At 54.6% G+C, this 26,934-nt stretch overlaps 1 protein-coding gene across 1 annotated transcript in view; it reads left to right on the top strand.

The window, feature by feature from the left end:
* The first annotated feature begins 774 nt into the window (after positions 1-774).
* The window catches only part of CCN4 (cellular communication network factor 4), a 38,209-nt gene continuing 12,049 nt past the window's right edge, over positions 775-26,934 (top strand). The window contains exons 1-2 of the mRNA XM_041769591.1: positions 775-1,040; positions 22,332-22,611. Coding sequence (XP_041625525.1) covers positions 987-1,040; positions 22,332-22,611 — 334 coding nt within the window. The 5' untranslated portion in view covers positions 775-986. The remainder of the gene's footprint in view (positions 1,041-22,331; positions 22,612-26,934) is intronic.

Genomic DNA, 26,934 nt, shown 5'->3' with positions numbered 1-26,934 from the left:
TGGGAAGCAGTAGAGGACACAGAGGACGGACGTCCAGAGGGGAGGCTCAGGGCCAGTCAGGAGGCGGTTGCTGAGATCCACGCAGGGATGAGGAGGCTGGATTGAGGGTAGGCGGGGCCCCCAGTGGGGACCCTCCCCCGTGTGGCGGCATCCGGCACGGACAAGGCGAGGCACCCAAACCCACCGTGATAACAAGTGCCTGGATGGGGGGGACACAGCACCAGCACCCGAAGGCCCTCTCGGGCTGATGATAGAGAAAGTCAGCGCCTGCAAACTGGCCACCGTGGCTTTAACTTGTCGGGAGGGCTGATGAGAACCTGGGCCCCGGAGCTGAGTTCATTCGCAAATTCCTATCATTTCTAGATGGCTGCAGCTCAGAGCCATCCTCCTCTGAGCGCAGCCAGGGAGAGAAGAGTGAATGATGGCAAATGAAAACCAGAAGTAGGAGCAGCCTGAAGAAATGGGAGGGAGCTTATTCGCCTCCTCTGGGAGCACGTTCAAAGCCCCCCTCCCCTGGCCTGCCGGGTAACCCTATCCCCCCCTCCACCTGGCACCCTCCCCTAGTTTACTCCTCCCCACCTTTGGGAAATACCTGGGCGGGATGACCCCAGCCCCTTCCATGAGAATGTACTGCCCCAGTGTGAAATCACAGCCCTGTGACTTTCCCTTTAAGAGCTGTCAGAGCCAGAGAGGCTGGCCAAGCTTGGGCAGGAGGTGGGGACAGAGGGAAGAAAGGAGAAAAAGAGAGAGAGAGAGAGAGAGAGAGAGAGAGAGAGAGGCAGGAAAAGTTTTTTCAGAGGAAAATGCAGGGTTTATCCTTAACTCTGACGTCAGATCTTGCTTTAATAAAACCCCCCCCAAGGCTGTGGGAAGAGGCATATCTGGTGCTCCTGATGGGCCAGGCCAGTCTCTCTGCCCAGCTCCCCCGAGAGGTGGCCGGATCCTCTGGGCTGCTCCGTCGATGCCGTTGCCGCTGACTTCCAGGCATGAGGTGGTTCCTGCCCTGGACGCTGGCAGCAGTGACAGCAGCAGCCGCCGCGGTGAGTCCCGCCTGGAGGGGCTCAGAGAAGGAACCCAGATCCCTTCTCCCACCGGTTCTGCTACGTGGGTGGGCAGATCCAGGGGGGCTGGGAGCGTGGGGGCGAGCTGGAAGTGACTGGCCCCCACGGAGGGGCCAGGGCCAAGCCCAGGGGGAGGACAGGGCTGTGCAGGGGGAGGGGGGCAGCCCCCGCGGTGGCGGGGGGGTGGGCGGGGGTGGGCAGGGGGTGCACAAAGCAAACAGGTGCTCCACCCCCGCCTTTCGCACCTGAAACTCAGCAGAAAGGGGGCACTTGGTGGATCGGGGAGTCGGGGCCCTGGACCCCAGTCCCAGCTGCGCCCGGGCTGGCTGTGTGACCTTGGGCCAGTCACTCCTCCCTGAATAGCAAAGAAGTCGGCAGGAGGCTTGTCAAGTTTTGGGTTTGGAAAATAAGGCTCCAGGTGCTGGACATACTACAAGTAGGGAAGTCAGAAGACACCCGAGAAGGTCAGCTTTCCACAAAAGTGCTGCTTTTGGGCAAACACTGTGGACGCTTTCGAACCCCAACCTCGGGTGCCTCGGGCTGGCACAGCCACCTACAGCGCAGGGCACATGCACATTGGGGCCCCGGACATGAAGTCGGCTGTTTCGGGGGATCCTGCGCGTGCTCTCTCTCCTCTCCCTGCCCCAGGGCTCTCCTTCAAAGCCAAGGAAGAGGGTCTCTCTGAGAAGCCAGGGGAGCAAGACACGTGGCAGCACACAGCCAGCCTGCTGGCTGCGGGTGTAGACGCAGGCCCAGGGCGGGCAGGAGGTGGGCAGCGGGGAAGAGCTCCTGAATCCAAGATCCCACAGCCCCGGCCAGCGTCTGCTGCCCGTGGTGACGCCAAGAGACAGAGGGAAGGTGGCAAGAAGGGTTTCATTACCCACGAGCCCTGGCAGCTTCTTTGGTGATCAATGTGCCCCATTTGTGGATGAGGAAGCTGAGGCTTAAGGTAGAGCTACTCACCCACGGGCTCAGAGTCCCGGGCTCTGATTTAACCAGATCTGAGGCTGAGAGCCGACCCAGCCCAGTTGCCTCTGGAGCTGGGGGAATGGATGCTTCTCCAGGCGCCGCCGTAGTACGTTTGAGGAGGCAGGGGTGCATCTGCGTGGTTGGTTGTGCAATCCTTTATTTTAATTAATTTATTTTTTTGCGAAATCCTTTAAAGCTTTCATGGGGCCCACCCATGGTTGGTGCCAAGCCGTGCTGCAAAAAGCGATGCTAACTTCATTTTACGGAAGAAAGAAACAGATGCTTAGGGCAAGCAAGGGACTTGCCCAGGGTCTCACGATTCGTAAGTGGCCAGGGCTCAAATTGAGATCTTCCCCCGCCTGCCAAATCCTGCTCTTTCTTCCAGAGATTTCCTAGCTTAGGGGCAACTGAGCATTTCCTACAGACTGGAGCAAACCACGGAGAGCCAAAGCAGCCTTTATTGGGGGTTACTAGGGTTGGGAGGACAAGGCGTGGATGGAGAAGAGGTGAGAGGGGCAGGGTCGCAGGAGTCTGAGTGACGAGGAGGAAAGAAGCTGTAGGCAGGTCCAAGTACATTGGAGCCCGTTACCTCCCAGGATGGGGGGTGCTGGGGAGGAGAGGGGTCTAGATCCCTAGGGAACCTGCAGCATGGGACCCCAGAATCCAGAGAGACTCGAAGAGCAGGATGGAGGGGAGGCTCCTAGGAGGCAGTGGGGCTCCTCTCCTCTGTGCAGCCCCCACTCGGGGACCTTTTCTGGGCCCCCAACACGACCCAGCCCACATTGGCGTCCAGATCCAGAGGCTCCCAGACAAAGCCCAGCATGAGAGCTCTTGGAGCATCCTAACGCCCCCCCGTGAGGCCTGTGAGACAGATGGCGACCAGGGCTTTGCTCTCTAGCCAAACGCCATACATGGCCTTCCTCTGCTAACTAACATAGAACAGGAATGCAAGCTCCTCCGGGGGCCCCGGGGGATTTTCATGGAAAAATGATTATAGATGTTCATATGGAAGGAACGGCCTGTGAGACGTGCCGAGGGAAACATGTTGAGGAAGCGGAGTTCTGAGGGAAGACTTGCCCTATCAGATAGTGAAATGCCATCTGAACGTTCTGGAATTGAAGGAGCAAGATGCCAACCAGGAAGAGAGAAATTGAGCAGGACAGGGCAGCGAGCTCAGAAACTCCACGGAGCCTCCTTGGGAATGTGATCTGTGATCAAGGCGTGACGGGATTTTACAGATTTGACTGGTTTTTCCATCTCTTTATTCTTCTGTTCCTTCTACATGGACACTACCCACCCTGCGCTAGGAGAAAGGGGCTACATTTAGTGGGTGCAACCAACGGCCCGGGGCCAAGGGCCTGTGCATATGAGACCTTCCTAGGGTCACCCAGCAGACACTCACTAGCATATACTGAGCACCCCCTAAAGCCCTCATAGCAATACTACGAAGCAGACGTGATGACCCCTCTTTGCCGATGCAGAAACTTGAAGGTCAGAGAGGTTCAGTCATTTGCCCGAGGTCACACAGCTGGCAATTTTGAACCTAGGTGCTGCTCTGTGCCGCACAGCCTGCAGCCTAGCTGGCCCACGTAGCCATATAGAAATGAGAGGCCCATGGTTTCTGCTCCTACAGCACGTAGAGGCCAGAGAGACACAACAGCCACCCCCGCCCGTGGGGAAGACGGGTGGCGGGGGGTGGAGGTGTCCAGGACAGAGAGGCTGGGTGCAAGCTCTGCCAGGGCTGGGCCAGCTTCAGCAGGTCCCTTACGGGCTCTGGGTCTCGCCGTCTTCTCTCGTTCATCGAGGCTCACCACCTCGGCCCTACTAGCTCCCTGCTGAAGGCTCTCAGAAGCCTGGGACTGGGGGAAGCAAACTACGTGCCAGTAAGTCCCCGGGCACACGTTAGGTCTGTGGTCATCAGTGTGTAGGTGAGACCCACGTCCCGTCTGCCATATAAACGCATGGGGGGATATGCACGGGCGTGCGTGCGCACGTGTGTCAGAGATCGCGGCTCGTCTGAGTGTGTAAATCGCCACGGTGTGTGTGACGGCACACGGATGCACGTGTAGGGTATATGAGATGCAAGCTCATTCTCCGCTCCCGGGACCGACCACGGGGTGGTGTGGCCCGGCGTGCGGCGCAGCCCTTTTAAAAATGTGAGAACATAACATAAACGCGGTGCCTCCTCTACACCCCCGGTCCACGGCTTTGGATCTGAGCCAACATTTCAAACCCCACCCCAGGCCCCTGCTTGGAGCCTCTTCCTGCAACTTAGACACTCTGCTGGTCGGCTCGGGGCCGCGGCTTGCCCCACTTGCCGTCTGTCCGGGGGATGCTGGCGGGAGTGCGGCACCACCAGGAGCTTTCCACCTGGCACGGCTCTTGGCAAAGCTTCACCCTCTGGGATGGGCTCCTTGGAGAACCAGACCCTGACTGTGGGTGAGGCCGCACCTCCGGCCCGACGGCGGACTCACCTCCCCTCCAGCTTTTAGAAGAGGCCCCTGCCCCAGGCCAGCAAAGCAGCCAAATGCCAGGAGGCTGCCTTTGGCTTTGTACGAGGATTTGCGCCTGGGATTCCTCCCAGGAGACTTGGCCATCTCTCGGGGCAGCAGGGAGGGGCCGTTACACATACTGTGAGCTCCACATGGGAGACAGGGAAGCAAGACAGCAATGGGCCAGGCTGGAGTCCCAGGAGGGGCTGGGAGGCCTGCCAACCACAGCCGGGGAAGCAGAGCAAGGAAGGAAGTTTCGAGCTCAAACCATACAATACTGTGAATGTCTAAGAGCGAGGCTTTGGCACATGGTACATTCACTCAACACCCCTGGAGCTCCCGGTGACTCAGTAACGCTGATGAGAATGAAGGTAAACACGGATGAAGTGTTCACTGTATCCCAAGAACTCTACGTACAGCAGCTCACTTGGAGGCCACACCTATGAAGCCACCAGCATCCTCATACTGGCACTGTCCCTCGTGGCCACGTGCCACAGGAGGCCACTGGGTGCCTGAAATGAGGCTCCGTCCCAAGGGAGATGTAGAACCAGATTTCAAAGATTCAGTACGAGTACAGGAGCACCACAGGCTCTCTGTGATTTTTCTATTGACTCCGTGTTGAAATAAGAATATTTTTAATATGTTTAAATAGAACACGAAACTGACTTTCACTGGTTTCTTACTAGTTTTCTGGCTACTAGGAAATGTAAGATTCTATATCTGGTTCACGTAGTGTATTACTAGACCGTGTTGGCCTGGGAAGACGCCAAGTGTCCATAGATGGGTTTTAATAGGTGGAGGGGGCCAGATATTAAGGATTCTAATCCCAGCTCGTCCACTGAGCCAGTTTTGTCATCTGTGAAAAGATGTAATATTAGTACTTGTTTCCTTGGGTTATTGAGAAGATTAAGGAATGAAACACAGATATAGCATGGGAAGCCCCAGCGTAGCCAAGGGGAAGTGGGGACGTGATTCACTTCACTCCAATAGCAGGGTTGGGGGCCCCAGCTTGAGTGGAAGCACTGGCTGCAGGCAAGTGCCAGGTCTGAACAAATGAGCAGGGGTTCAAAAAGACCCCAGACCCAACACCAGGTGGGCGAGAGGAGGGGTAGACTTACTGGTGGACTGTGCTGGGCTCAGGGCTGAGTTGGTCTCCTAAAGCTCCCAAGATTTCTACATCCTGCCAGCTTCTTAGCACATTTTGAAGGAGTCAATGGACATGGTTGGATTATCACATAGGAGAGAAAAATACTGATGGTGGCTGTGGTGAAGATGATGGTGGTGCTGTGAAGGTGATGATGAAGCTGGTGATAATGATGGTGGTGGTGGTGGTGGTGATGGTGCTGATGGTGGTGGTGGTGATGATGATGATGGTGGTGGTGGTGGTGATGGTGATGATGATGATGATGGTGGTGGTGGTGGTGATGGTGGTAAAGATGACAATGGTGGTGATTATGGTGCTGATGGTGGTGGTGGTGATGATGATGGTGGTGGTGGTTGTGATGATGACAGTGGTGCTGTGATAAAGGGGATGATGATGGAGGTGGTGTTAATGATGGTGGTGGCAGTGGTGGTTATTATATTAGTGGTAGTGGTGGTGGTGGTGGTGGTGGTGATGTTGGTAATGATGGTGGTAAAGATAACAGTGGTGGTGAAGATGGTGCTGATGGTGGTGGTGGTGGTGATGATGGTGGTAGTGGTGATGTTGGTGGCAGTGGTGATGATGGTGGTGGTGTGATGGTGATGATGGTGGTAAACATGACAGTGGTAGTGATGATGGTACTGATGGTGGTGGTGGTGATAATGGTGGTGATGGTGATGATGATAGTGGTGCTGTGATAAAGGTGATGATGATGGAGGTGGTGATAATGATGGTGGTGGCGGTGGTGGTTATGATGATAGCGGTGGTGGTGGTGGTGGTGGTGAGGTGGTAAAGATGACAGTGGTGGTGATGATGGTGCTGATGGTGGTGGTGGTAATGATAAATGAGGGTGCTTGTAGTTGAGAGTTGGGTCTTACAACCCTGAGTCCCTTGATGCCATCTGCGGTTTCATAGCCCACCCACTTGCTCGTTCCATGGATGCTGACAGCCTTGCTGTGCACCCAGGCCCTTCTTATTTCTAGAGAAATGATGATACATGGTCATCTCTGTTCCGCTGTCAAGAATGGCTCATGTGTTGGAGGTAGATTTTTACACTATCAGAGAGGAGCATGTTGAGGAATCCAAAAGGAAGCTCAGAGAGCTTCAGGAGAAAAAATACTAATTCCAAGACTCTGAGCCTGAATTCCTTGGGAGAGGCCCCAGGTACATGCATGTCAGCGGGCAACCTGGTGATTCTTAACACACACTGGATTTCAAAAATCACTTCTGTCTCTCGCCCAGCCTTGACATTCTGCTAATCCACCGACTGTCGTCCTGTTCCTCCTCTCTGTGAAAGGGGGAGGTGGAGGGGAAAGGGAGACAGAACCAGATGAGAAGGAACCATGCCTCTCAAAGCATGAATAATGGACATTCCAGGGGATGTGATATCATCTGTGCCCACCCACCCCAAGGCCCCCGGTCTGGAGGCAAGTCCAGGCTTGAGACACTGACTGTGGATCTGTTAACCCCGATAGGAGTGGGCGGGAGGAGGGAGAGGAAATGAGAACCTGGGGCCCCAAGAAGAGGAAGGGAGGGGTCCAGCCCTGTCCTTCCCAGAATCTTGCATTGAGTCTTGGAAGTGATAGAAAGGGGTGTGTGCTATGAGCCTGCCTGGGGCAGGATGGGTCACGGGGTGAAGATTGGAGGAATATTCTGAGAGAGCAAGGACGTGCCACCCTGTCCTTGGGGCAGATGGTGGACTGGCCTGGATGCTTGCCTTCTCAGTGTTTGTTTTCTGGTTTTAAAAATGAGGAGGTTGGACTTGACTCCTAAACTTGCTTCCAACTGGAGCATCCAGAGTCTAGGGTCCATTCACCCACTCACTGGGCGACCCAACATGGCACCAGCAGCAGGGCTCCTGGGCTGTGCTTCCCATGCTGTTGCTCTAGGACGGGCACACATCACTGGCCCTGGCACTGAAATGGGTGTCCCATGCTCTGGATGACCCTCCAGACATGCGTCCTCCCCTCGAGGTGTTCAAAGATGACTTCCTGTCTCGTCTTTCAGCCCTCAGAGTGTATCGCAGGTCTCATAAAGCCAAAAAGCACTCCACCAGCTTAATCTCCACCGAGTCCCACCGTCCGAGGGCTTCCCCAGTCAGGCCTGGTCCTGAGGGTTCTCAAGTACTACCTCCAAAGAGCAATCTCAGGCACCCCCAGGCCTACTGCGTCGGGCTGGACAGGGGTCCAGGACTCCAGAGTTTTAACACTTCCCAGCACAGAGGAACCTTGAGGTCTTGCAAGTTTGGGAGACACCCTTGAAGGTAACGGTGCCTTTGGAGCACTTAAGTCCCCAGTTGCCTCCCCATCTTGGGGAGAATGGCTCCATCTGCCCCTGTCGGAAACCTGGGGCCATCATCCACCCTTATCTCGGGCTCCCCACTCCTCCCAGCTGCCGGTGAGAGCACTGGGACCTTCAGCAGGGCCCTCCATCCAGCACCTCCTCCTGGATCCCCTCCAGGTGCCCTCCGACGTGGAGGCTCAAGCCCACGCGTGGAGCTTGGAGAGAAGAGCGTGAATTCTGCTGACAGGATGATTGGGAGGAAACCAAGGAATTTGAATTTAGGAAGGGGATCATCTTGAGCACCTCACTTAGCCCATTAGAGTCTCAGTTTCCTGTGACACAGGGATTGACTAAATGTCACCGTGCCAGAGAAGGAGCTGGGGCAACACAGAGCCCGGGGCAGCTGGGCGCGCCACAAGTCCCACCAGGCTCCTCGCTCTGAGTCTGGCCAAGCCTGCCTTCCAGCCTCAGCCTTTGGAAATGTCTTCTGTCACCTTCTTCCCAATACAAGGGCTGTTGTCCCAAATATGCAAGTGTCCTCCCAGTGATGCAGATGCTCCCGCTGTTTCCTCTGCCCCATGCCTTCTCCCCCACTTCTCTGCTCATGGAATCCATGCTGCTGTAACTGGAATCGTCCAGGAAGCTTCCCTTGGCTTCCACCAGGAGGAGCTGCCAGCGGGTGCCCACAGGTGCTGGTTCTTGCCCAGGTAGAAGGACACAGGTCACTGCGCAGCTCTCCGCTGACCTCGCCCCATGGATGAGCCACCCTGCCTCACACTCCTACCTCCCACAAGGACACAGCCCCAGGCCCTGGCACCTGCTGTGCCCTACCCTTGGCCTTGCTTGTGCTTTCCCCCCTCTGGACCTGACACCTGCCATATGCAGCTCAGCAGTCACTGTGGGTGCACATTATAGGTGTTGGCTGAACGAATGAATGAGTGAGTGAATGAACAAAACCAGAAGGGCAGGGCAGGTTGGGTGTAGAGGGGATGGGGAGGGAGGGAAGGCACAACACTGACCTTTCTAGTGGAGACGTTGTGCCAGGGAAGAGGATGGGGGATCTGACGGTAGAGACCGGGCCTGATGGCTAAGAGGGCTGAACGGTGAGCAGGAACTCACGGGCTGCCCTCCACAGCCCAGACAAGGGGTCCGAAGGCCCCGTGCTAGTCAGGCCCTGATTCAGTCTTTGGGCCCCGGTTTCTCCATCTGAAATGCAGGCAGGAAACCCATCCTGCCCATGCTGGACGGCGTGGCAAGGCAGGGCAGGTGGAGCGCACGGCCCAGGGCCAGAGCCCGCTCAGCCACCTCCCAGCTGGGCCTCAGCCTTTCGTCTGTCAAGTGGACTTTGAAAGTCCGGCTCACAGAGCCCCTGTGACCCAGAGAGAGAGGGCAGAGGAGGTGCTGAGCGCGTGTGCAGGAGACTGGGCAGCCGCAAGCGGGGGAGCAAATAAATATCAAGGTGCTCTGGTGTTAGCAGGGGATTGTCTTCGAGGCAAAGCTGGAGGGCGGGGGACCTCATGGATTGGGGGCTACAGCTGTCTATCTGTCCAGTGGCCACTGCCCTTTAAACCTTCCTCTTACACACACACACCGAGGCATATACACACACACAGAGACACAGGCATACACGTGTGCACACACACATGCACACACGCAGGCATACATATGTGCACACACAGGCATACACACACGGACACAGGCATACACGTGCACATGCCCAGGCTTACACACGCAGAGACACAGACACACATGCGTGTGCACAGGCATACACACAGAGAGATACAGGCATACATGTGCACACACATACATACACACACAGGCATACATAGTGAGGCACAGGCATACATGTGCACACACACAGGCATACACACACATTGGCATACACGAGTGTGCACACACACTCATGCACACATGCACACACCTGTCGACTTCCTTGACAGCTGCTCCCGGCCCTGAGCTCCAGGGAGCCTCATCCTGACCCTTGCAAACTCCTGCTTTTAAACAACGGGAAGCACCACCCACTGTGGGATCCCCACTGTGAGCTGGGGACACACGTACCTCACTTAGTCTAACAGGAGGGCTGTCTGCAGCAGGGGGTCTTATCGTCCTCATTCTGCAGAGGAGGAAACTGAGGCAGGGTTTTACCAATGATCTTCTTGCCATCGGAGCATCAAAATCACCACCTTGTTCTCCATACATGGCTGATGGGACCTGTCCCTGGGGGTGTCCTTGTGTGCTGGGCCCTGGCCCACATCCACCCTCGCAGACTGAGTCAGACTTGATCCAGGAGAAGGGAAGGGGGCTGAGGTCAGGCTCAGGATGGTGGAGGAAGGTCCTGCGCGATCGGAGGCTGCTCAGCCTGCCAGCAGTGCCTGGAGGCGCCAGAGGATTGCCTCATCCCAACCTGCCCAGTGGGCGAGCAAGTGGCTCATCAAGGCCACAGTCACAGCCCCAGGGGTCTGGGACCCAAGGCTTCCCACATCCAGGTGTGGGTCTAGGAGCTGAAGATGGTTCTCTCAGCCCCAACAGGCAGCTGCTCCCTCGTCCCTGGTGGAAGAAGAGGCCTAACCTCAGCAGATGGTGATTTTTTCCACCCTTGTCTATATTGGCTGTTGTTCCAGAGCCAGCTCCAGCCTGGTCGCCCTATAGCCACCGCCACCTCCAGCCCTGGTGCATGGAAAGCCCCCAGTTCCTTTTGATGAACTACATGATGACTGTCAAGTGGACTTTGAAAGTCCGGCTCACAGAGCCCCTGTGACCCAGAGAGAGAGGGCAGAGGAGGTGCTGAGCGCGTGTGCAGGAGACTGGGCAGCCGCAAGCAGGGGAGCAAATAAATATCAAGGTATTGATAATTGGGCAAGAGAAGGGCCCCTTAGAGGTCCTCGGAGGTTTAGGAGACCAGAGGCAGAAGAGCAGAGCGCATGATTTTCTTGCTACGTCTCTTAACCTTGGGGGGGCCTCAGTTTCCCCATCTGTCAAATCAAGACCATGAGGGCTGACCTCACAGAGTGGTTTTGATCATCACCCGGCACAATGGATTGGCTGACTCGGGGGACGCACATGTCCCAGGTATGGCCCTTTAGGTCTCCTGACCATGGCCTCAGCCTACCGTCTCCTTACCCCGAACCCTAGGCCCCAACACTGAGCACTGGTCACTCCCGTGCCGTGCTGCATCACTGCTACCTGCCTGCCTTTGCTCATGCGGTTCCTCTGCCCCATGCTCTTCCTGGCCTTCTGGTCAATCCTCAGTCATCACCCCTCAGGACACAAGGCAAATGATGCCTCCTCCAAGAAGCACTCCCCACTCCTCTGCCCCGGCCCTTGCCTTCTTGTCTTGCTCTCACAGCCCTTTATTTAGACTCTGCTGAAACGCTGTGCAGAGTGGCCACTGGGTTCAAATCCCACCTCCTCCATATGCTGGTGGCCTTGGGCAAATTATCTGTGACTCAGTTTACCCATCTGCACATGGGGGGAAGCTGATTGTAAAAGCCATCTGCCTCTTAGGGTTGTCACAAGGATGAAATGACTTAGGTAGAGTGAAAACAAGTAAGAGAGGCCCGAACGGCAAAATACAGAACCACTTGTAGACCTTGCATCATCTTGATTCAGAGAAAACCATCTGATTAAAAAAAAAAAAAAATCTTGGAGACAATCTGTGAAATTCGAATAAGGACCAAAGACTGAGCACTAACTGGAGGAAATTACAATGTCGTAACTAATCTCATTGGGGGGAATCGTTGTATGGGGGTGGCCTGTTCTAAGAATTTCTCCTGCTTTTGCGCGTGCTCCAGAATTTCGGGTGCAATCACGCGCGGTGTCTGGGATGTGCTCTGAAATCCTCAGGGGAAGGAAAAAATGCGAGTAGGTGGGAGTAACGGATAAAGCAAGCTCCAGGAAGCTGGGTGATCGCTGACGCTGGTGAAAGGCGCAAGAGGTGGGACTTCGGTGAATATGACGCCTGTCTCGAGGGAAGAGCGAACAGGTCTTGAAGCTGCTGACACGTGCAGCGCGGGCACAGAGCCCTGCCGCTTGGTGCGGGCGCCGCAGGGGTCAGCGGTTGTACGCCGGGCTGGCGCTGTCCCGGGACCCGCAAACCCTCCCATAGCAAACCATAGAAGATCAGATGGCAGAGAGGAGAGGCTTTGTGGGCTACGGGGTCTCCTGCCTTATTGTGGTTGTTTTTTTTTTCCAACTTTTTGAAAATGGGAAATCCATTTTTTACAAGACGCAGTGGGCCAGTTGTGGTTGCTGGGCAGCAGATTGCAACCCTTGCTCGGGATGCAGTTACTCCCCTCAGAAGGCTGGGTGCTCCCAGAAGCTTTGTACTTGGAATCGAAGAGATGCTTCCTATAGTTGATGAATGAATGAATGAATGAATGAATGAACGAACGAATGAGCAAATGAAGAGACACACAAGGTTCTCCTTATTTGGAAAGAAGTCTGGCTTCCTGACCCTTCGATCCTTGTCCTCTACAGTGGAGTCCTCCTCCCCTGCCAGAAGCTCACAAGACTGCATGCTTATAAAGCCAATTAGCAGAAAATCCCAAAAACTCTTGCACACCCCATGACCTGCACCATGGCCAACGCTGCGTCAGCTGCGGGGCCTCTGGTCCCTGGGAAGTCCAGCCTGGGGACGGCCAGAGACAGACAGGGAAGGGTCTGGGCGGTGCTGGGTCCTCCCCACACTCAGACCTGCTGACTTTAGGGGTAAGGGAGCTCAGACCTTCCCGCCTGAAGGGCAGCCCCCACCGGGATCACGGGTACAGGTCCCTAGGGGTGCTGTCCTACGAGGAGCTCAGGAAATATGGGTCCCCCCCCCTGCTTACACTGTGACTCCCCTGAGTCACAGTGGTGGGGAAGGCAGCTGGGCCACGGGGGCCCCACAGCTCTGGGGCCAGAGCTCATGCTTCCACTCCCCCCAGGGCCCTCATTTCAGTAACGGGGTGAAGAGGCAAGACAGCTCTTTCCTGCAGGCCCTAGAACACAGTTCGGGGTCCCCGCCGACCATTTCTGTCTCAAGGATGCCCCCTTGTGGGGCATCTAGGTGTGGCCTCCCGAACGCGGAGGAGCCAGGCTCTAGGACCATCCGTTCCAGGCACTGAGCACTTGCCTCCAGGGGCGAACCATGCTCAGTACAGGCCTCGAGGAGGCGGGGGAACAGCCTTTCCCTAAAAACAACCCCCTCCCTGAAAGGTTCCCATCTCCTCTCCCGGGGTCCTGGGCAGCTTGGGCTCAACCCCATTACAATCCTCGACACCCAGCATCGTGGTCTTGATGCTGCGCCTCTCACCCGAGCGCCCCTGTCCCCGATGAAGCACCCACACGCTGGGCTCCATCTTCATCATCAAGCACAACATCTCAGTTCCCCGGGTGCCCCCTACCCGCCACGGCCAGCTTCCCCCTTTCTGCTCCTCTGCCTGCTGCCATGTGCTCTTGGGAAAACCGATAATGCAAGTCAAATTGTTAAACTCCCTTGTCCCCGGGTCCGTTTTCCGAGGGGCTGCGAGACACCCTAAAATCCAGTTACCGCTCATCTTTAAACAGCATCTCCCAAACTACATTAGCAACATTTCCTACAGGGGCTTTAATTTCCCACCCACCCCCATCCCCTAATTTTCACTTGCTTCTTAGGAAGTACAGTTGAAGGGATCAATTCGTTTCTTTTACCCCGAGATCACCGTCCCTGTCCAGAGGGGCAAGTGTCTGGCGCTGTCTTAATCCGCTTAGGGACAGCTGTAACGAAATACCACAGACCCAGGGGTGCTTATGAACAACCGGAATGTATTTCTCCCAGATTCTGGAGACGGGAAGACGGAGATCGTGGTGCCCGCGTGGTCATGTTCTGATGAGGAGCCTCTTCCTGGCTCGCAGCTGGTGTCCTGTCCCTGTGTCCTCACATGGAGGAAGGGGTGCGGGGGCTCTCTGGGGTCTCTTTCATAAGGGCTCTATCCCCCACCATTCACCAGGGCTGCACCTCATGGCCTCCCCTCCTCCCAGAGTCCCGCCGCCCATGACGGTCACCTTTAGAGGTCAGCACCTCAACACATGAACTTGGGGGGCAGAGGGAGCCACACACCTGCAGACCACAGCAGACCCTTAGGGACCTATCATGAGGAGCTGCTCCCTTTTTACTTCTCCAAGTCTTCCAGTGACTTTCATAAAACACTAAGGGCAAAGCCATCATGTTCAATGAGCTGCACGAAGCCTGGATCCCCAGCAGAGCATCCGTGTGAAGTCAGGGAATGCCGCGCGTCCTGCGGGTCCGCGTGGATGGTGCTGTGGGAGGCGGGGCAGGGCGTCAGCAGGTGACCCACGGAAGTCACATGTTTGAAGAGGAGGACAGCCTGGAGTCCCCACAGCTTTCCTTCCCCTGCCCCGCGCTCGAAGACAGGCTTCCCATTCCAGAGACTCACCAGAGGTGCAGGCCCCGATACAGATTCTCAGCCCCTCTCAGAAGAACCGAAGGCGAGTATTCGAAGTGGGGGGTCGGGAACCTGTGTCCTAACAGGTAGGCCAGCTGTTCCCGACCTCTGCACACCCTGCCCGAAGCATCGAAGTCAGGCTATCTGGGGTCCGCTGCCACACATCAGTGTTTACTAAGGCCTTGAGGTGGTTCTGATGTGGGAACCCCCAAGGGAAGTGGTTCTATTTGTAGAGGCTGCCCTGGTTGTCAGCAGAGGTCACTGGGTGGGGGTTCAGCTGGTGAGGCTGGTGTCAGGGCTTGAGCAGCTGGGACTGGCCAAGACCAGGCTGTGGCCGAGGGAGCACTGGGCACCCACCTAGGGAAGCAAAACAACGGTTGTTTCGTTTTCCCCTCTTAGCTTCCGCTGTTAGAAAACCCAGCATGGGCCCCATATGATAGTGCGTTGGCAAAGATCAGTTTCCCATCTGTAGAATGGGCCCAGCCACCCGGGCTCGGATAGCTCAAGGCGGATGGAAGGACCCCAGCAGAGCTGCCTGGGGCGGGGGACAGGGCTTGGGCCCAGCTCCGGTCTGTGCTGGGGAATGCAGGGAGAGGCTCCAAAACCAGAAGAGAAAGTGGGAGCCTGGTACGAGCCTCAGGGTGTCCCAAGGGTCAGCCAAGCATCCAGGGGTTCCCGGAAGAGCCTCGGCCCCAGGAGGAAAGTCCCTTTCCAGCGATCCTAGAGGGCTCTCTGGGCAGACACAGGGCTGCCTCCAGACCTTCCCATTTCGCCAGTTGCCTGAACTACCCTCTGTGCTCTGTGGGGTTTGCCCAAGCACCTATGGCTGGGAATGGGCGTAAGAACAGAATGACAAGGTTTTAGCTTAAAAATGAAGCATCACAGAAGTCCTGTGCTCGTTGTCCACAGAGACAAGGGCCCAACACGGGCGAGGGGCCCAAGCTCCCTGGTTCCTGCACTCAGTCCAGCAGCACAGGCTGGGGCATGGGGTGGGGTTGGTGGGGGCCGGGGGCGCAGCCCGGTCAGGCAGCAGAGCCCAGGACAAAGGCCCATAGTGCGCAGCTGGGACACAGGGGCTCCAGACGTTTCCTCGGGCCACACGTGGTGTTCAGGAGTGGCCAGGGATGCGCTCCCAAAGTAGCCCTGACCATCCACTCGAGCTCAGCATGAGTACACACTACTGCTGTGCCCCGAACCCATGATGAGGATGGTGCTACGGTGAGGACGGCCGGTCCCCGGTCACGGGAAGGGCAAGGGTGCTGTGCCCTGGGATGCGGGTGAGTTCCTCAGGAAGCCAGTGAACAGAAGGTCTGGAGAGCCTCTTGCCTCTGCTCTCTGGCTGAGGCACTTGCCCCACTCATGTTCTGGATGGAAAAGGAGAACCAATATCTTTATGTCAGTGGCCCACGCATCGTCATGGCAAAGGGCAGGTGGACATGCCATGCTAACCTGGACGTTCAAGGTGGCCCGTCTCCTGCAGGCGTGTGTGTGTGTGTAAGAGTATATACAAGAGAAAAAAAATGTGCATGAGACAGACAAACAGATGCAGCCTTATCTGGCTTCTCAGGGAGCCGGTGCCCCGGTGAGGAACCTACGAGAGACACCCACAGTGGGCTGGCTCGGCCCCTTGGGGACACAGGTGCAGGGGTTACACTGGAAAGGAGGCTCCGAGACCGACTGGGCCCCCTAGGAAGTCAGCATCACCACCCCACATCCCAGCTGCCTTCTGGGTTTCCTAGACGGGCCGTTTTACCAGAAGCTGATGTCATCGAGCGTCCCCTGCCTGGGGAGCGGCCACATGGTGCAAACGTCATCGGCACCATGCACCTCGGGGGATGGCTTTGGTGTGGAGTAGGAGGGCGACTGTGGCTTTGCTGGTGATTCGAAGGGAAACCGGAGGCTTCCAGCACAGAGCGTGGAGTCAGATCCTTCTACCCGTCACAGCCCAGGCCTCTGGGCCACTTCCTAGACTGCCCGAGCCTCAGTTTCCCCACTGCTTAAGTGGGGCTGGGGTGGTTATTCCAAGACTTGGTATGAGGATTCATCACCTGAATGCACCATATCTGGCACATTTCGTGGCGTTAGTGAACACATCCGCCTGCCCGGCCCCATATCGGCTGTAGAAGCTCCTGGAAGGGAAATCCAAGTTCTGGGAATGAGGAGCCCGGGAAGGCGGCACAGCGAGAGTGAGCTCTGGGAGGACGGCGAGTCCTCTGGGCCCGCTGCTCCAAGCACGTCCAGCACGGGGCCCACCGGCAAATACTCCGCAGAAGGGAAACCGCGGGCTTCCCGTTCTCCTTGGCCCCGCAGGTTGTTCCAAGAGGAGGGCTGAGATGCCCCCCAGCTGGAAAACTCAAGGACCCCGCAGGACAAGGCGCCCCACTCATGGGCTCCTGTTCTCTCCCGTCCACTCAACCCCAGGACCGTAGCTCAGGCCGGAGTTTATGGAGGAGGACGGACCCCGAAACGGGGCTCTGGGCTGCTGGGCCTTGGCCTCTGCAGGGACCTGAGTGCCTACGGTCCCCACCGGTCATGAAATGTGATCTTGAGGGGGCACACACGACACTCAAGGATCCTACAGCCTCTCCCGGAGCCCCCCGGCCTCTGGACATTGGCTTTGGTCGGGTGTGATGGGAGCACCCTGGGAGGGTGACCAGAGACGGCAGAAGAGTTAGGGGCTGAGGCTCGTGCACGAGGCCGAGCTTGGTTCCATCCTGGCTGTGCACCCCCACACACCCCCATCCCGGACTAGCTGTGTGGCCATGTACCGCCGTCACTCAACCTCTCTGAACCTCTGTTTCCTCCTCCCTGGGGTAAATTAGTAGGCCTGCCTTGTGATTTGCTCGGGATCTGTATGGGACGGGGCATAAAAGCTCTCCCTATATAACGAACACTCCAATATCAGCCACAGGAGCTTCGGAAACTAGCTCCTTGAGTAGATGCCAGCCATGATGTAAGGGCATGTGTGCGCGCGCGTGTGTGTGTGTGCACGTGCACAGGGAAATGCACGGCACGTGGCTCCTGCCCTCAAGGGGGATCAGTGTCATGGGGGAAATATCCCTGGACTCTTTCATTCATTCTATTTTTTTTAAGATTTTATTTATTTATTCATGAGAGACACAGAGAGAGGTAGAGACATAGGCAGAGGGAGAAGCAGGCTCCCTGCGGGGACCCTGATGTCAGACTCGATCCCAGGACCCTGGGATCACGCCCTGAGCCAAAGGCAGGATACTCAACCACTGAATGAATAGGTGCTCCTCATTCATTCTATTAACGGATGCTTCTTGACACCTGCTATGCGATAGGATTTGAGGCCAGGCACCCCTTCTACAGCTCCCAGCCCAGATGATTGTCCAGCTACTCCTTGATTACCTCCACTGATGGTGCACTCACTATCGAACAACTCAGTCCCCTCCATTAGAAAATTCTCCTTCGTGTACAGTAGTGGGAAAAGCATGAACCCCACAGGTTTGGGATTGTGTCCAAATTCTATCACGTACGACACGTTGACCGTGAACAAGCCCGTTAGCCCATCTATAAAGTGGAGCTCATGATACCAACCAACAGGCTGTGGGCAGGACGCAGGATGGGCCACGGTAACCGAGATCCAGCTCAGACTGGTGCCTGGTGGTCACGCCCGAGCTACAGTCTGCAACAGAATGAACTGGCTAGAACAAGCTAGAAGTTGTAGCCATGATCTCATTCAGGGCTTGCTCCAGAACCTTGGCAGGGTGGGGGTATGTAGCAGTAGGAACACCACTTCACGACAGAGAAAACCAAGGCTCAGAAAGTGAACTTCCAGAGTCACTTGGACAGTAGGTGGCGACGACTACACTTGACACGGTGTGATGTTTCTAAAACACAAATCTGCCCTGATCGTTCTGCTAAAATCCTTCAACGAATGATCACCGCAGACCCCAGCCCAAAGCCTGAGACCCCAGCCAGGCATTCCGGGCCCTCTCTGACCTATCTGCCAACGGCCTCATTGCGGCCTATTCCAGCCTCCAGCTCCTCCCACCTCTGGCCTGCACCCTGCACCAGCTCACCACGATTCTCCCCGTGCCCCCAGACACAAGCACGTGTGCCCTGCTCATGGACTTTGCACCTGCTGGTCCCTCCGCTTGTGCCCTTCCTCGCTGCCCTATTCCTGCTCGCCCTTCACTATTCTATTCCTCCCACAGCACCCTCCTGAGAAGCCGTCTCCAATCCCAGCAGACATGGCCACCCCTCCTTTGTGCTCCTACAGGTTGGCTTCGTTTCCCCACTTTACCCCCCCCTCACTGCCTGCCCAGCACCTAGTAAAGCACCTGGCACAAAGGGAGAGCTGATTAGAGGTGTGTTGAGGGACCCAGTGAACAAATGAAAGGGGCTGCATGAATGTGCGGCGCCATCCTTATAGCACTGGTCATACTGAGTCACGACTACCATGCTCACGAGGCCTGTTGGTTGCATCTCCTGCACCCTTGCTTCCTCCAAGCCTTGCACAAAGCCTGGCACGGGGTAGGGGTTCACTAAGCATCTGTCCAAAGAATGCATGAAAGAGTCGAGGCGCATCTCTCCAACTACACTTGTCCGCCCCTGAAATAAGCTGCAGTCCTATCCCTCGTGGCGACAACGCAGGCCAAGGCAGCAAGGATTCAAGGGTCTCACATCAAGCCCAGGAATCCCTGGTGCCCCCTGCACCAGCCCCCACTGCCTTCTTCTCTGGGCGGAGGTCTAGGAGGCTTCCCACCAGCAGGTGGCGGCAACAGCAAGGGCCAGGCCCCGCTGACCGCCCAGAGCCGGTTCCTGGCTGCCCCAGCTCCCCCTAAGGAGCTCCCAGAAGGTGCTGGAAAGGAGGCTTCCTTCTGGGGAGCTTTAACTTGGAGACCCCAGGATAGATGGTGACCACGGGGTCCCTGCTGGGTTGGCTGGTTACAGCCCATCCCAGCTCAGCTCAAAGGGCCCAAACCCAAGAGCCCTGTGCTGAGCCCTGTGGGGGTGGAGGAGGACCCCCCCAACCCCCCTCCCCCACACACACACACAAAGAAATGCAAGGGACAAGTCATGCTTTGGAGAACCTGCCATGTGCCCGGCCTGCTAGTGTGTCCGCACACGGAGCCCATCACTAGAAGCCCACAGCTTCTAGAGGGGAACATTATTGCAGCCCTATCACAGATGGGGATATCGAGGCCCAGCAAGGTTAGGAGGCTTGTCTAAGGCCACACAGAAGGAACACACCGCTGACTGTCTCAGGTCCCATGTTTTTTTGTTTTGGTTTTTTTTTTTTTCCGCTCAAATTCAATCCGAGCTGAGAGGAGAGGTTCCAGGATGGGAGGTCCTGAGTACCAAGTGACACCATACATAGCCCCTTGGAGTCGGCAATCCCCCTGCAGCCATTCCACTAGGAAACACTTACAGAGTCCCGGTGAGGGCTGGGGGCCGTGTGTCAGGCCCACAGGCAGAAGTAAGGCCTCCACAGTTCACAACGTAGAGAGAGGGAGCCCCTCTAACACACCCTGGGGCAGGCATGGGAGGCTTCCTGGAGGACAGGGCTTTTTTATTTCCTCTGCCAAGAATATATATATGCTGAGGGCCCGGGGACCAGTCAGAGACAGTCCATGGGTGCTCAGGAAACTCAGCCTCCTAGTGTCACAGAATGATGAGGAAAGTTCTCTCCACAGAGTCAGGAAGAGGTGTGCATGAGTGTGTGCATCGGGCTGGTTTTATTGATTAAGGGCCTAGGGTTTTGTTGCGTCGCATTGTATATCTGAGGAAAAGCGAGCAGGGCAGGAAGCTCATGCCCCAGGTGAACATGGGCCAGCACTGCCAACTCCAGAGCTCTTGGGTCCCTACAAGCAGGGCTTTGCCAAGCCATGTCACCCATGACCAATGGAAGGGACCACAGGCATGATTCCCTTGGCCGGCCCGGGTCTCTGACTCCAGCCTCGCAGAGAAGCCCCCAGTGAGGAGAGGGTAAGGCGGGAAGGAGGGGAGAGGCCCCCATGCTGTGGGCCAGACACTGTGTGGGCCCCCGCCCCCGTCCTCATCCCCATGGGCTGCATTAGTCTCCCGAAGGTCTGATTGCCAAGTGTGCAGAATGTGACCAGCACATGCCATGTGCTCTCGGGGCAGCAGCCAGGAGTATGTGCTCCGGGGCTGGGAGGGTTGGGGAGGTCTCTAAGGTGCAGCCTGAGTGGCCCTGCCCAGATGAAGGGACGCGGGAAGGACATTTTGGCCACAGAGAATCTCACGCCAGAGATCCTGCGGTAAGAAAGACGTGGGCACTGATGGAGCCCTGAAACCAAGCCCAGAGGTGACAAAAGCTTCAAATCAAGGTTTGCCTGTTTGATTTTCAAGGGCCTTTCATTTGTTAAATCAGTATTTACGGTGCATATCATGTGCCAGACTCATAACCGAGAGCCCAAGGACTCCAACCCCTCAACCTGGATCATGCCTCCTGGCTGCTGGTCCTCACTGCCAAGTGTGCAGGGGTGGACTCTACTCCCCTTGAGGCACAGGGATTCCTGCGCTGACTTTCAGGGAGCTCCAGGGGCTCCCCCGGGATGCCCAGCCCCCTGCGTAATTTTTGCATTCTGATTTAAAAGGTCTGTCTCTCCCATAAGCTGTGGGTTCTCCAAAATCAGAGAATTTTTAAACTCTTTGTCAAATGCCTAGAACCTGAGAGAGACTCTGAGCTAGGCCAGCCATCGTTTGTTGTGCAGCTAACAGAGGGCGAAGGTAACGGGTGTAGAAATGAGAGTTACGAGAGTCGTCGTGTCGAGGTCCTGACACATATTGTGTCATCCTGGACGTGTCCCTCTGCCTCCTTGGGTCTCAGCTTCCTCCTCAGACAAAAGGGAAGAAGAACCAGCATATGTCAGCATGTGTCATTCCAGGGATCAAATGCAGATCTCTGAGCTCCGCGGAGCAGGGCTTCTCAGGTTCGAGATGGAGGAGGTGGCTCCTCCTTGGGCCCTCGAGAAGCCCTGGCCCCACCTCTGCTGACCTTGGAATTCTGGAGTCGCGGTCGAGAAGCCCTGGACAGGATGCTCCCCAGCAGGGACCACACTGTGGATGAGTCAGTGGCTGGAAGCGGGCTGCACACTCCCTGTCCTCAGGCAATTCCATTTCTCCCGAGCAAAAAGCGAGGGTCCAGGATAGGGGTTCAGGGAGGCAGCCAGACGGGGTGGGAAGGTGACTGGCTCCCAGAGATACAGGTGGCTTGAAACTCATAAACTCACAGACACCCCAGAGCACCCTCCCATTCTGTCTACCTGTTCCTCCGTGCAGGGATGGCTCTTTAGGCCCAACTCCCCTTTACAGGGTCAGGGAGAGCCGGTGGCAGGGGGCTCTGAGGTTGTATACCTGCTGCCACCCCACCGCAGCCTTTCCTGGGGCTCAGAGGAGATATAATAAGAACAACAATGGCAATAATAATAATGATGATGATGATGACGATAGGTCAGCTGGCTAAAACCTGCTGCCAAATATGAATCACCTGGCTCTGCAAGCTCCCGAGGACCTGGAGTGAAGAGGGTGGCTCTTCTGGGCCGTGCAGAGGAAAGGTGATGGGATACAAACCACACCTCGAAACATGACTCATCAGGAGACATTTGCTGCACAAAACCTCAGCTCCCGCATCTGTGAAATGGGACCACCTCGGTGCCCTCCCCCGTTGTGGGATGTTCCAGGACGGAAGGAAACACACATGAGGCCTAGTGTGGCCAGGGTTCTGACAGAGAATCTGGGCCCCTGCCACCTCCAGCAGGGGGACTGGGGAAATTGGCTTATCTTATCTGACCTCCTGGCTCCTTGGTCCTTTTTACTGAAGAGAAAGGAGATGTCCAGTTATCAAAAACATGATAGGAAAACAATTTCATGTCCACCCCTAACACCAGGAAGATGAGAAGGTGATTGCCAGCCCTCTTTGGGCTTTGAAACCCCTGCCTGGCAGCACTTTATCTCTGCTGTTCCCCCACAGGCCTTCTCTCCAGCCCCCACGGCCATGGCCTTCACCCCCGTGCCACTGGAGGATACGTCTTCACGCCCCCAATTCTGCAAGTGGCCATGTGAGTGCCCGCCGTCCCCACCCCGCTGCCCGCTGGGGGTCAGCCTCATCACAGACGGTTGTGAATGCTGTAAAATGTGTGCTCAGCAGCTGGGGGACAACTGCACAGAGGCAGCCATCTGTGACCCCCACCGGGGCCTCTACTGCGATTACAGTGGGGACCGCCCGAGGTACGCAATAGGAGTGTGTGCACGTAAGTGAGACCCTCCCTACCTTCTGGCCAGCCCCCGCACCTCCAGCTCCAGCCCTCACCCATAGCCCTTCCCCTGGCCGGTCTCCTGCCCCTCCCCTACTCCAGTCCATGATTACAGGTCAGAAGCTGAGAACTTCCCGAAGAGGGAGGGATACCTACATTCTTCTTGCCTCCAGAGCCTGGCTTCCTGCTCTCTTCTCCGTCCTGGAGGCATATCCATGGTTGACTGGGGAAAAGGGACTGGGGAAAGACCTAAGCACGGATTCATTCTAAGCGTGGATGCCTATGCCTTTCAGGGGCACCAAAACTCATCGAACTCCAGATATTTTAGTAATATTCTAAATTTAAATAAAATAGTTTTTTTTTTTTTTAATCCAGTAACCTTAAAAGAATAAAATCAGCAGGCTACAATCATCCCTTCCTACACTCCCATGTTCCTTTAGTTACCACAGACACTTTTTTTAGCCCTTTCTTCTGGTAGTTATCACTGTACAATATATGTCTTCTAATATAACTTGATTGGCTTAAAATATCAATTTTATCTATCAGTATTCCTATATGACAGCCGATGACCTAACTCCTCAATACCACTGGACACATCACCTAACTTGCAATATTATTTTCATAATTTTTTGTTATACAATAATCAGTACTTAAAATATGACTATGCAAATAATGTTACCGAAGCATCAGATAGTATATCTGAATTTTCTTTCTTATGAAGCTTTTTGTTTTTCCAAGTGTTCCAATTGCCTTTGCTTTTTCTTTACTCTTAGTCTTTATAATATCCTCATGCTTGCGGGGGACAACTATTGTTATCGTTTCTTTGCTCTTCAAGAGCCTTATCATGTCCTTTTTTTGTTCCCAGAGACTTCCTTTCAGGGGTTTTCTGATCTCGTGTTTCTATCTGGAATGGTAGTCACTTTGCTTGAATCGTCTAAGCATTTACCCAAAATACATGACCCAGCATGATAAAGAGAGGTAACGAGGCCTCATGACACAGTAGCCCAACTCCTGAAAAAGTACACAAAGCCTCATAAACCCAGCAACGCCTTTCTTCCCCTAGTGCTGAGACAAGACTTCTCCATAACTATGACTCCATATGCACCCAATGACATGTTCACACAGAGCATCGTCTCTTATCCTCAGCTGGCCTATTATGTCTCCTGAGGTGGGTGGTTGATGAGGGTTATGACCATAATTCCAAGTCAGACAATCCTACCTGTGTCTCACAGTTAATCATAAGCACTTTTCTGCTCTTTAATCATTGATTCATGCTTCAGCTTTCCTACCAAGTCTGTCTTTAGCTTTCCAAGTAACCACCCTTGACTCTGCCATCCATCTATTTTTTCCCTTTTATTCAGACTCACTATTAGCCCCACAAAAGAGTGTGCTCAAAGAGAACTTGCCTCACCACCGGCATAGAGTCCTCTGACGTGTTGGTGAAAAATGTTATCCTTGAACCCCACCCCAGACTCACTGAGGAAAATTCTCTAGAAGTGAAGGTGGGTATCTACACCTTTAACAAGCTTCCCAGGTGATTCTCACGCACACACCCAGGTTTGAGACTGACTGCATACATATATATGTAGTCATATAATCTCTCCCCATACCCAGGTGACGAAATCCGGCTAAGCCTTCCTACGCTAGAATCCCTTTGTTATATGAGACTGTCTCATCATTTCTTTCCCCTTTTACAGCTGTTCTTCAAGGCCATTAAAAAGGTAACTCAGTTCACTGTGATCATACTAGTCAATCTCTAAAGCTGTACTGACATCTTACTATGTGCTTGGCACCATGTCTTTATAGATATTCTCTCATGAACCCAGAGATTGTGCAGACCCTGAAACTACCTCTCCTGCCTGCCCTTCCCCACCAAAGGCCTGGGAAACCACCTTCCCAATCTATCTACACCCCTTATCTCTTTGTATCTTGGGTCCTGCTTTCACTCGCCCCAGCCTCTTAGCTTCCCCTCACTATGAGCCCTTGTGTATTCCCTTTCCTTTTTTTTTTTTTTTTTAAGATTTTATTTATTTATTCATGAGAGACACAGAAGGAGAGAGAGGCAGAGACACAGGCAGAGGGAGAAGCAGGCTCCATGCAGAGAAGGTCTCCAGGATCCCAGGTCTCCAGGATCAGGCCCTAGGCTGAAGGTGGCACTAAACCCTTTCCTTTTATCTGGAAAGAAATCTGGTCCACAGACATTAATAGGTATTACACTTGCCGATGGTTCCCTGGTCCCATAGATTTGCAGACCCTGGAATAAACGAAGTTAAGCAAGTATATAGAACTTCTGTGAGATTTTATATTTTCACGTCCACCGTAAAATTCCAAAATGGGAGATATCACAAGAAGCTCTTATTTTTGAGACTTATTTGCACAGGGAATTGTTTTGTTCAGGCAGATTTTTACCACTCAACCACCCCACCACACATGTGCACTCTCACAGATACACACACCACATGCATATGTGAGTACACACATACACACAAACACACAACTCACTGGTATCCTACCAAACATCTTCCTAGAAATGCTGCCAGGGTATATGGGTTCATGAGACTCTAAGGCAAGAAAGAGGAGAGGCTAGGGTCTGATGGCCACAGAGAGGAAGGCACCTTGGGTCCAGCAGGGGAAAGGGAAAGAAGAGACCCTCTTTAGACAGTCTTGTGGCAAATGGTCAACTCAACTGCTGGATATTCCCCCAAGAAAGGTTAAACCTGTCCTTGAAGATGGGTATGTAATGAGGCCAAGACAAGACAGGTCATAAAAATGAGCAGCCACAACCCTGGCACATGTAACTCAGGGAAAGGTGGAACTATGGCAAATTAGTGAATGCAAGCTTTGGCTACCAGAGGTCCTGGGCACCAGCCACCATGGCCAAGCAGAAAAGTGAGCTTGGTCTTGTCCATTCTGCTCAGTTTTCAAGAGAATCTAAAATTCCAGATTTGAGTATGATTTGTAAATGTTGGCAACATGTTCCAAGAATGTATTTCAAAACATTCTGTGGGCCAAGCTAAATACTTCTATGGGCAGAGAGTGACCTCTGAATTACACTCTTTGGCTATTTTGGTTGTACAAACATTACTCTGCATTTAATACAGCTGGGCCAGGCCTGGGAGCAGTGTGGTTTGCTGGAAGGATCGTGCAATTTACAGGCAGACAAACCTGGGTTTTGAATGCTGGCTCTGCCATTTGCTGGCTACGTGACCTTGGGCACATCACTTAAGGAGCTTGATCAAACCAACCCCAAGCAGTTGTAGAGAATAAACAAGGGACCACATTAACGACTCTAATGTGACCGGCTGTTCTGGGTCATTGTTTTCTTGCTTTGTTTTAACTTTCCCTTGTAGAAATTATCTCAGCTTTGTCCACGGTCATCCTCAGAGGAGGAGGCCAATCTCCTGCCAGGCTCAGACTCCCCAGTGTGAAGAGGGAGGGAGTAGACAGGTCATGTATGGTCTTTGGCACTAGACAATCTAAGTTCGAATCCCAGTCCCATAACTAACTAATAGGGTGGCCTTGGGCAAGCTACTTAACCTTTTAAGTGTCAGTTTTGTCATCAAGGAAAATGTGGCAAATAATACCTACTTCTTTGGGTGGTTGGGATGCCAAGAACCTGATGTGGGAGCCTAATACAGATGAGAGCTTACCTCCCATCCATCCAACCATCCATCCATCCATCCATCCATCCATCCATCCATCCATCCTACAATGCAACAGTTGGGCTATTAGAAGGCTATGATCCACTGTCATAGCTTCTACACAGCTGATAGTCCATTGGGAGGTGAGTGAGGCAAGTGAGGATCTGGATGGTGGACCTGAGGAGTTGAGTTCCTACAGATCCTTCAGTAAGAGGAAGTTTGAGATTAGACTGGAGATGGTGAACTTCACTAGGAGCCGGTCCTTCCATTCGTTGGAAAGTGAATGAGGAAGGGATGTTAGACTCTGCTGCGGGCCCAGCCATTGTGCCTATCATATGCCCGACTCTCGCTCTAGCCTGTGGTGGCCAGGCTGCTCAGAGCCACTAGCACCACCACCGTTCCCTCCACCTGCCCCAAACTCCCAGGAGACTGGGAGTAGGTTTCAGAAGCAGTGGTTGCCACTGCTGCAAACTATATTCACCTGGGGAACTTTAAAAAATATCAAAGGCCAAAAAAATAATAGTAACAAAAATACCAAGTCCTGGGTCCAGTCCCATATTCTGGGGCACAGTGCAGGCACCAGGATTTTTGAAAGCTCCCCACGTAGTGCCACTGTGCCCAAGAGCTCCCAGGCACCCAGTACCACCTTGTCCATCCAAAGTTCCCCCACACAGGGGCA

Source organism: Vulpes lagopus, chromosome 9, assembly GCF_018345385.1.
Source record: "Vulpes lagopus strain Blue_001 chromosome 9, ASM1834538v1, whole genome shotgun sequence".
Taxonomy (NCBI): Eukaryota; Metazoa; Chordata; class Mammalia; order Carnivora; family Canidae; genus Vulpes; species Vulpes lagopus.
This window is presented reverse-complemented; position numbering and strand designations above follow the sequence as displayed.